We start from the raw sequence: 11,119 nt of genomic DNA on the forward strand, positions 1-11,119 counted from the left end.
CATATTCTCATTGTATACTTATCTCTTCTTCTTTCTGACCCCCTTCAAATGTTCCTTTTTCAGGAATGTAACACCGTGTTGTGCGGTGGTTATATGCGCAATTTCCCAGTTCAGGAGAGATTTACGGAAAAAAAAGTCCAATGGAAATGTCTGGAAATATATGCTTGATATATTATGACAACTTTTTAACGTTAAGATTAATACGACAAATTATTTCGAGCCCACGTTCCTGTCCACACTCCAAGCCAGAGGGTGGCGGTGATGCGTTGTTAGCCACGAAGAAGAAGAAGAAGAAGAAGAAGAAGAAGAAGAAGAAACGGTTCAAAAACCGGAAGCTGCCTACTGCGCATGTGTTGTTTCTACAGATTACTGTGAGTAAATGTGTGTCTCTTTACAACGTTTAGCGCAAATAAGCCTGCTAAGCTTTGACGCTGTGCGTGTTTCTGGTACTATCTGGCATCAGACGGGTGTTAGTTGTTAGTTCCGCCTATTTGAGATTCATTTTCGGCGGCATGAATGTTGTTTTTCCGACATTTACGGAGCTGTTTAGCGGGAACTTGCTAGCTACTGGTCGCTAATGCTCGCAGATGAAAGTAGCTGGTGATTGAGAGCAGGCTGGATTATCCTCCAGGTTTACATACGTCCGCTAAGACCAGGCAGTTCAGCTAAACCCGAAAATAAAATGAAAATAACCGCCAGTCTCGCTTCTTTCGTCATTATTTGTCGTATTAATCCTGTATTAATCATCTTTCTCTGTTATTTAGGATATACTTGTTTGGTAAAATAGAGGTTTTGCTTTCAGTTGCTGTTTATTAACCAGATTTTTTTAATAAGGAACATTTAGGACTGGAAGTGGAAGATATTTCAAATGTCCGAAATGAAACGCATCAACCAACCACAACAAATAAAACACGGACTAAAAAACACACACACAACTGAAACCGTAAATAAAATGAATTGCGATGCCTCTGTAAACAAAATTACCCTTCAAGTTAATAAACAGGGTGCTGTGGCGGCGCAGGGGCAAAGCATGACCCACGTATTGAAGCCTTAGTCCTCTTGGCGGTGGTCGCAGGTTCAATTCCCGGCCTGCCGACATTTGCTGCATGTCTTCCCTGTCTCTCATTACCTGTTTCCTGTCAAACGTCTTTCAAATAAAGGCCTCTGGAGCGAACCAAACCTTAAAACATAATAAATTAATAATCAGATTTTAAATTATTGAGCTCATTTGAATTTACCACGCAATTGATTATAGTGACAGGGTTAATGCAGCATGCCATGAGGTCCGACAGAGCCCAGCTAATGATGTAATGGTCTGATTCTGGTGCGTTGATGCATCTAAGCATAGTTTGAGTTTGACTTGTGTTCATTCCTGACAGAAATAATGGAGCAGGCAGAACAAAAACAGGGAGGAACGAATGAAGAGGACATAGGAGGAGGAGAACTGGGTCAGAAGTCAGGGATGAAGAGAAGACATGAGGAAGAGGAGGAAACTTCACCCACTAAGAAGCTGGTAGGCTCACTGTCTTAATCTTGTCACCATCTTCTGTAGGGCATCAACTAACAATTATTTTGGTAATCGATTATTCTATTGATTGTTCAGACAAGTAATGGGATGAAAAAATTTGTATATTTTACAGATTTTACATTTAACTGCTTATGCCTTTTTATACAATATTAAAATTATATTAAATAGTCCAAATAAACAATTAAATTCCTTTTTAAAATAAGAAAATAAAAGTTGTACTGCCTAAAATGCAATCTTTTAGTGAATTAGAATCAGGTGAGTATAAAAAATGCCACTTGAAGAGTTTTGGGTAAAACAATTACAGACAAGGATGTTTTTTTTTTTTCTTAAATGAAAAAATGTATGTTGTTTTGCACAGTTTTGGCTTAATTTCTATCCTTAATATGTTGTTTTTCTCCAGCAAATAGCCTCTTTTTGAATAAGAAAAACATTTTATTGACTATGAAAATGCAATAATGTAACATTATTTTAATGAATTTCAACCTGGTGAAGCTAAAACTGCCAGTTGAGGAGTTTTGACTTAAACATATTTACAAACAAATATGTTTTTATCTTAAATTTAAAATGTTTATATATATATTGTACAGTTTTAGCTTCAGTACTAATCTGAGTTTTGTTTTCATCTGCAAATTCCCTGTTTCTGAGTTTGTATACTCCAGTTAATGATTAATCTATATACTTAATAAGTTAGCAATTATTTCAATAATCGATTAATCACATTAATCGTTTCAACCCTAATCTTCTGTGGCTATTGCATGCCTTGTAGTTAAAGTGTCCCACAGCAGTTATTGATCTATTATCGATCGTCCAGGTGAGCGATCATGGTGAAAAGGTGGCGAGTCACTACAACACGCTGCAGGAAGTCGGACTGGTGGTTCGAAGTCAAAGCAGGATCTTCTACATGAGGAACTTCAACAACTGGCTGAAGAGTGTTCTGATTGGTAACTGATCAATAATCAATACTGTCTGGCTAATTAAATAGTCTTCCTCTAGTATGATAAAGTTGGATATAATCAGTCTGGAGATGATTAATTGAAAAGTTGAGACAGACATCGGTTGTCTGAGTTCCATTTAAACCATAATTCATAACCTGGAAACTATGTAATTATGGTGTAAATGAAAAAGAAAAATTAATAAACCAATAGCCAGAGGTCAGCATTTTCTGCTGTGTTTCCCCCACTGGTGGGCGATACTTGAAGTTTAATCTTGATATTTTGTGGTAGTGTTGTATTGGTGATAAAAATAACAATAAGAACTATTTCTTACTTTTTAAGGTAACTGAAGGACTGTGACTCCATGGCAGAGCAATGGCGGCCCCACAAACACAAATAGTGCTCTTAAAAAGCCCTTTTGTATTCCGATTATTTAGGACACCAGTCACATAAAATGTGACTTTTATCACTAAAATGCACACAATAACTGCATCTAATCATATTTTCAAATTTATTTGTTGATGCATCTTTATTAAAAAAACAGTGGAGAAAAATAGTGAAAATTAACAATCGGGACAGTTTTAAGATTTAAACATCAAATGGAATTTATCCCGTCAACAATAAATCAAAATCTTATAAGAAATTTATCATGATAAACAAGATGATGAATGGCCAATCCTAGTTTCCCCCTTAATTTCTGTAAAGAACTCAAACATTATGTGCAAAACTAACAACCTCGTCCAAAATCTCCCTTTTAAAAATGCTTTAGTTTAACTGAACAAAAACATTTATCACAAAAAACCAGTAAAAAATAAAAGCTTATTCACATTTCCATAATAATTAGGACTCTGTTTGTTTTTATGTATTCCATCTTTTACAGAAACCTCCGTTGGAGTCATGACTAATTAGATTAACTAGGCACTGACAAAACTTACAGAACAGTTTTATATTGTTTCATAAAATTTCCTGGTCCTTAGCCTTCGAGTTATTTATTTCTGGATCCCGTCTGAATCTTTTGCATCATGGAAACCACAGGAGCCGACGTTGGGATGTTTATTTTCCTTCTTCTCCGCTAACAGGGGAGATCCTGGACCGGGTACAACGAGCAGGGAGCAGGAATGTGTCGGTGTTGGACCTCGGCTGTGGGAAAGGAGGAGACTTGTTGAAGTGGAGAAGAGGAGGCATCAGTCACATCGTCTGTGCAGGTAACCACTCCTCACAGACTGACCTCTGACCTCTGGTCTGACTTTTGTCCCAAAATGGAAAGACAATCTTCCCCACGGTGGTTTCGCCTCTGGGAAGTTATTTAATCTGTACATTTGAAAACAGAAATTTGTGTCCACCACAACTTTTAACTTTGTTTTAAATGAACATGTGTAAAAATCCTTAGAATAAATCCTGTTTATGCTGCTGCAGGGCTGCAACTAACGATTATTTTATTAATCAATTATTCTATTATTATTCTGACAATCGATTTAGTTGAATAAAAACATGAGCACATTCTGCAGATTTTTTTATTTAACTATTTAGGCCTTTCCTAGCAGGTTTATGGTTAAAAATGTGGTTAGTTTTGTGAATCAATCTTGTATTAATTTAATCAATTTCTGATTCATTGAAGTGTGAATATTTCTCTTGTTTTATTAATTATAATTATTATCAGCTGGAAACGCAATAGAATAGAAATATCTTTTATTGGCCGAAGTTCAAGTAATAACTTGCATAATTAAAGGTAATACAAATAAAAACAAGATTAAGACACTGTAAAGTAACAAGAATTTTGCAACATTAGAAAAATAATACTGTGCAGTTATTATTAAAAATAACATATTCAGTTAAAAAGTAATATGCAGCCCAGTAGGAGCATTTAGAGAACTAAATGCATTAACATATGTGCATAAAAAACGACAGAGTATTTAAAAGTTGTGTCAAAGGTGCAAATAAAAGCAGGTTAAATGTTTTGGTTAAAATGTTTTAACTTCCGGCTTGGAGGAAGGATCTGAAGTAACGTTGCTTTGTTCACCGAGGATGTCCTCATTCCCACTTTTATCAGTTTGTTTCTGTTTTGTTTTTCTCAGATATAGCAGAAGTGTCCGTGGATCAGTGCCGGACTCGGTACGAAGAGATGAAAAGGAAAAGTCATTCCAACGAGAAAATCTTCAGCGCTCAGTTTATCGCCTCCGACTGTTCGAAGGTAGATCTGTGCAGACGTGATTAGTTGAAAATGTTAATAGAAGCAGTAATAAGATCAGTTTCCCTTTTCCTGGTGCAGGAGGTTTTGTCGGAGAGGCTGGACGACCCTGAGCTGAAGTTCGACATCTGCAGCTGTCAGTTTGTGTATCATTACTCGTTCGAGAGCGAGCAGAAGGCGGACATGATGCTGAGAAACGCCTGCGAGCGTCTCAAACCCGGAGGCTTCTTCATAGGAACCACGCCAGACGCCTATGAGCTGGTGTAAGAGCAACAACTCCTCTATCTACTGTACTACACACATAACATTTAGTTTTTGTCTTAATTGTTTGTTTTTTGATGTTTCCAGTAAACGTCTGGAGGCGTCAGACTCCCTGTCGTTTGGAAACGAAGTCTTCACAGTTTCCTTTGAGTCCAAAGGTTCCTATCCGCTGTTCGGATGTCAGTACCACTTCAGCCTCGAGGGCGTGGTCGATGTTCCGGAGTTTCTCGTCTACTTTCCTCTTTTTGAACAGTAAGATTTAATTATTATTAAAATTCACATTGGAAAAAACATATATTTTTCTTTCTAAATCTTCTAAATTCCCTTTTAATGCTTCTTTCTCATTAGTATTTGCTCAGCTAAACTCTACTCTGATCCATTACAGTTGAATATGGTTGTCATGACAACATGACAGGATGTGGTTTTGTGCGACACGCAGAATTTTCTCGGTTTGGATCGCTCCGTCTTGCTCTCTTTGAATTTTCTCATCAGCCGTGAAGCAGAGAAATGTCGGCACTTTGTGTTGCTTTCGTTGTTGACAGTTCGTTCAAAATCCAAACAGATTTTATAAAGCAGAGGCAAAGTAGCATATTCTGTCAACTACACTGCAAAAACACAAAATCTTACCAACTTTTTATGCCTAGTTTCTAGTGCAAATATACTTGCACACCTGAAATAAGATAAAGCTAACATAAAAGTAACTTTTCAGCAAAACGGACAAGCTTTTTTTTAAAGTAAATATGCCCTTAATATTGATTAAGAAAGTACTAGTTCCACTGGCATTTTTTCACTTATTTCAAAATCAACTGGAACTGAGCCGTTACCCAGTAACTCTAGTCAAGCCCATCCTGTCACCTAGCAACCGGCAGTTAATTTTACTTAAAACATGACATTTTCCCTTATTATAGGTGAAATAATCTGCCGGTGGAACAAGTACTTTCTCATCTATATTAAGGAATTATTGACTTAAAACACATATTTCTCGCTGAAGCGTCACTTGTAAGTTAGTTTTGTCTCTTTCTCAAGTATATGAAGATATTTGCACTAGAAACTAGAATAAAAATACTTAAGATTTTGTGTTTGTAGTCGACACACAGAATATGCTAGCCTAAAAGTTGACTAGTTGGTGCATCTCTACTGATAGGATTTGTCCAGGCGGAGCAGTTTGCACAAATTGCAGGATTTGTTTCGACAGTAGCAGAATCTCGACAAAGTTTTGCACACACTTCAAATGGAAATGCAGGAAGAAACACTAGAAAGGCACTTTCTCCTGCGTTTCTATGACATCACAGCGACTAGTCAACATCGACTCAACTTTCCTCATATTGACCTCAACTTTAAAAGATATAAAGTCATGCAACCCCTAGACAATCAGTGACCAGCTGTCTTCTGACGTCACGTTTTCATTTTCTCGCCTCAGCCCATTGAGCAGAGACTGTACCACGTCTCTAACGGAAAGCCCTGAAACGGTTTTGAGCTGAGTTGTTACTCATGGAAAAGTTGCTTCAGATTTCTCTAAAAACTGTCAAACTTGCATTCCAGCATGGCGAAGCGGTACAACATGCACCTGGTGCTGAAGCAGAGGTTCTCAGAGTTCTTTGAGGAAAAGGTGAAAAAGGAGAGTCACCGCAGCCTCATGATGAAGATGATGGCTCTGGAGGTAAAACTGTGGATCTCCTGTCAATCGTAACACAAATCAGAGGAAAACCTTCAGCTAACTATGATGATTCCCATAATTGTGACAAAAACTTTGAATGTTTTTTTTTTTTAAACTACATTTTATTTCTACAAATTAAACTGGTTCTTTGGTGTTAGCTTTAAAAATGAGAAACAACATTCCTCAGACATTTATAGAAACAAAAACAGTTCCTGCTCAGGCAGGACTCTCGTTTCCAGTCTGTACATGGATGTCAAATAACAGCAACAAACAGAAATGTCAGATTTTATGTAAAAATAAAAAATGTCATGCAGTCTCCAAAAAGGTCAGACACTGAATGCAACATGACCAGCACAGACTGAGACCTGCCTGGTTTCAAATTATTTGTATCCAGCTAATTCAGATGATCTGATGCCATTTGTCTGTTTTCAAAAAAGGTTCCTGGATTAAAAGCCCCGTATTCGTAGTTAAAGGTAAATCTTGTTTGTTGGAAGGAAAAAACTGTTCTCGTTGAGCAAAGGAAAAAATAGCTTTTTTTCCATCCACTTAAACTGGAAAATGAAGAAACCTCACCAATAAGTTTTATTATATTTTGTGTTTTTCAGAAATAAGTGTCTCTCCTTGTACGGCAAGTCCTTATTGCATTTAATGAGCTTTTTTCTACAAATGTTACAGAAGAAAATTTGCAAACATTTTTTTTCTGAAAAGTTACTGGGGAAGAAATAAAATAAATTATATATATATATAAATATATATATACTTTATGTATATAAAAGAAAGTATTACAGTATCTTTTTTTAAAAATTGTTTTTGATGCTGGAAATTTGCCAATCGTTTTTAAAGATCTGCTATTTGTTTCCATCTTTACGTTTTAAAATTAAGAAAAAAAGTTTTGCATAAAAGATGATTGATATATTTTCTTCTATGGGATGAAAATATTTCTAGAAAACTAGATCTATATATAGACATAAAAATGGAACAGTTTTCAACCCATTGACAAGAAAATAATTTCTAAAAAATACAGTTTTCAGTTTTTCAAAGAAAAGTTAAGACTTTGTTTTCCTAACTGCATTTTTTCTCCTATTGTTTCCGTTGTGATGGGTTTTAGCCCTTTCCCTGTGACGATGGAGGTCAGCAGGCTACCGACAACAAGGAGCAGTACTGCCATGCTAAAGAGCACTGCGGCAGACCTGGAGTTAGAGGGCCAGTGGTGAGTTGCCTTCAGTTTTCTGGAACAAACTTCCAGAAAACTGTAAAACAGCTGAAACACTGACTTCTTTTAAATCTCAACTAAAAACCCACCTGTTTAGAATTGTATTTGAAATGTAATCAATTACAAATTTATGGATGGAACTTGACTTAATGCTTTGTTTTGATTATTGATTCTATATTGCATTGTGTTTCTGTGTTTGTAATGATGTAAAGCACTTTGAAATGTCTTGCTGCTGAAATTTGCTATACAAATAAAATTTGATTGATTGATTGATTGATTCAGCTCTCAGCTCCTCCAATATGCTTGATCTAACTCTGTTTTCTGTGTGAACAGGGAACCCTGAGCAAATCTGAGTGGGATGCAACCAGTAAGTTCAATTATATTATATTTTGTGCTACATTTTCTGATCAAGAAACGTAACAAAAGGTCAAAGTTGTTTTTATGAAGGTGACGTCTGAGCAGAATAATGACTGTAACTCCCTCTTTTGTTTTGTGCAGGTATCTACTTGGTGTTCGTGTTTCAGAAAATGTCCTGATACTCAAAAACAAGCTCCGCCTCACAAACTAACCTCACCTGTTACTCAGCTTGTGTCTGTACAGTTTCTTTTTCTGTTGTCATTTTTGAATATTTTTTTTTTTTATAAAAGTGTAAACTTGCTGGAGAAATTAAGTCAAGCTGGAAAAAAAAAATTAAATCAGTTGTTCAGTCCTATTTATCGGATTTTTCATGTGATGCTGGATAGAATCGTTGTACACAAAAGTCTTATAGCAAAAAACCGTTTAGAGAGCAATAATTGTCAACTGATGAATTGTAAGTCCTGAAGTTGTATTTGTTACAGAGCTGATGCAATATTTAAACGCAACGCTGCGCTGAACAACGACGTCAACACCATAAGAGAAATATGACAGTGTGCTGAAGGCAAAGTGCCTGAAAGAGCAGGAGCTTCTTAAAGAGACAGAGACCCAATTTCAAGGCCGCATTTTTACCACATCATGCAAAAGCAATAACTTTACTAATAACTTTTAATTCTTACATTATTTTGTAAGATTTTAACTCTTTTTTTTTTTTTTTTTTTTTTACAACGCATCACCTCGTAGCTGTTTACTTAAAGTCCCACCACATGATTTCAACCACGTTTAGGGTTGGACTTTGACTGGGCCCTGACAGAACCATATGTTTTTATTTTTTACTTTCCTTGATTTGATGGTTCTGGAGAACATTTAGCATCTAGGTCCCCAGGTCATTACACCGCCACCACCGTGCTTCACAGTTGGTCTGAGATTTTAGGTGTTTATTCAAAACTTCGCCTCTTTTAACTACAAACTTCACTTAATTCATCAGTGTGGTTTCGCTCAATTTTTTAAAATTTCTTTTTAGTGTTTACAACTGTTGATCAGTAGCCGTTACAGCGTTAAATTCCCATTGTCTTTCATCATGAATAAATATTAAATGTTTTAAGAAGCATCTTCACTTCATGCTGGGCAGGTGAAAATCCATGTTTTCTTACATCCAGGTGAATCTGAATATATTAGAATATCCTCAAACACTTTGAGTAATTAAATTTAAAAAGAGAAACTTGGTTATTTCTGCTACTTTTACTTATTTTGTCTACCATGTTTTCCTTCCACTCAACTTTCCATCAATATACTTGTAATTTTCTACTGGAGAATTGCCAGTTCCGCAGCAGTCTCCATTGTCATAGATAACATTTTGCTATAAACATTGTTTTTCCTGAACTTTGCTTGGTTTATGGTGTTATAATTAAATGACAAAAAAAAAAATTAAACCATTTGTGCATAAAGAAATTACATTTCACTTTTTGAGTCACTTAAATGAATCATCTTTCAGCGATAATCTAATTTATGGAGATAAATTTGAAACAAAGTTCTGCCATAGCAATATACAGTATGTGCTTTTAACCAATATTATACTGACCCCTAGTGGTAGATAATGGTAAAAAAAAAAAAATTCTTTTATCTTGGAAATCCCAATTAATGGGAAAAAACATGCGTGGCCACTTGACCACAACAACCTTAAAAATGAGCATTTTGTGTGAGTAACGTTATTTATTCTGTCTTAGCAAAAACTGAAATACTGACTAAACCTCTGCAGTTTAATAAATGTCGTCTGTCTTGTATGATTTAAAACGAGGAAGTCATGATTACCTGAAAATGACGTAGACATAAAACAGGAATCTTTTATGCGAGTCTAAAAATACCAAGGAAATCTGTCGGACATTTTTGTGTCTGGTTACTTACTGTAAGTGTGTTCTGATAATGTGGTTAATGTAGTTTATCGAAAGCATTTCTTATGCAGCTTTTGACATATTTTTAACCCCAAATCAAAACTTATCACACTATTAATTAGTGTTTTTTTTATGCTGATTTATTTATTGTCTTGACAGATTGGATCCCAATTGGCCGGTTGGATCAGGAAGTGTTGGCTTACAGAAGCTTGTCTCTGTTTCTGTGACAGATCCCAGCAGCTGCTGGTGCGTTCATGTGCCAGCTGCTATTTATAAACCAGCTGGTTCTGTAAACACGGATGAAAACTAAAACACTCAATTACATAACAAAGTTACCATAAAACAAGATCTCAAATCAGAATAACTACAGGTTCTGAAAAACAAGGCACTTCAGACGCTTTCCTTTTGCTGTAGTTTGACTGTAGTTTTCTGTTTATATAAATTAGTTAATGATTGTGTTGTGTAGTAACTAATTACATTTACTCAGTTACATTCACTTGAGCAAATTTTTGAAAGAAAAAAAAGTTATTTTGATCTTTTAACTTTTACTTGAGTGAAATTTCAGGATGCTCCACACATTCTGAGAAACTTTATTGAATGAAAAACAAACACATTTTAACCAGACGCAGACACACACCTGCAGGTTTTGTTAAAGTTTCAGAAGCTTTATATTGAAACAAACATTTTCTTTTGCCTGACTTTTATTTTTACTTATATAAATTATTGTAATTTTAACTTTAAAATGTTAACTTTATATTTTGGTCCGTCTGATTGTTTAATTTTTAAATATTAAATGATTGATCATTTGATCACTCAGCACTTCATAAGCTTTTATCCAGATACTTTTTTACTCAACTAATTTCTTGGATGGCTACTTTTTATCTTTACTCCTGAAGCAGGTTCTATAACCATTACAGATGAATCAACTTTTGTTTATATTATGTTCAAAATAAATACTAATGTGAAGCAAAAGTTATAGAAATGCAAACAAAAAGTTTGCTTTTAAGCAGCTGGTTTAGCCAAAACAGTGATGTTGACCAGATGTTATGTCTTTATGTAATAAAGTGACAATTAAGTTCGACTTGTTAGTTAAA

At 35.3% G+C, this 11,119-nt stretch overlaps 1 protein-coding gene across 1 annotated transcript; it reads left to right on the top strand.

The window, feature by feature from the left end:
- The first annotated feature begins 286 nt into the window (after nucleotides 1–286).
- On the top strand, nucleotides 287–9,585 carry rnmt (RNA guanine-7 methyltransferase). Its single transcript, XM_005816170.3, has 11 exons — nucleotides 287–371; nucleotides 1,380–1,513; nucleotides 2,340–2,469; nucleotides 3,540–3,665; nucleotides 4,536–4,651; nucleotides 4,730–4,911; nucleotides 4,997–5,161; nucleotides 6,452–6,569; nucleotides 7,675–7,776; nucleotides 8,113–8,146; nucleotides 8,278–9,585. Exons 2-11 carry the CDS (start codon nucleotides 1,385–1,387, stop codon nucleotides 8,313–8,315), a joined length of 1,140 nt encoding a protein of 379 aa, XP_005816227.2. The 5' UTR covers nucleotides 287–371; nucleotides 1,380–1,384; the 3' UTR covers nucleotides 8,316–9,585.
- The last annotated feature ends 1,534 nt before the right edge of the window (nucleotides 9,586–11,119 follow it).

The sequence above is a fragment of the Xiphophorus maculatus genome, chromosome 13 (genome assembly GCF_002775205.1).
Source record: "Xiphophorus maculatus strain JP 163 A chromosome 13, X_maculatus-5.0-male, whole genome shotgun sequence".
Classification (NCBI taxonomy): domain Eukaryota; kingdom Metazoa; phylum Chordata; class Actinopteri; order Cyprinodontiformes; family Poeciliidae; genus Xiphophorus; species Xiphophorus maculatus.

Bases quoted from the DNA above. Each gene is read 5' to 3' on its own strand.
- rnmt (XM_005816170.3), top strand. From the start codon at position 1,385: ATGGAGCAGGCAGAACAAAAACAGGGAGGAACGAATGAAGAGGACATA. The intron at 1,514-2,339 runs GTAGGCTCACTG...TCGATCGTCCAG, and splicing joins CTTCACCCACTAAGAAGCTG to GTGAGCGATCATGGTGAAAA. The intron at 6,570-7,674 runs GTAAAACTGTGG...GATGGGTTTTAG, and splicing joins TGAAGATGATGGCTCTGGAG to CCCTTTCCCTGTGACGATGG.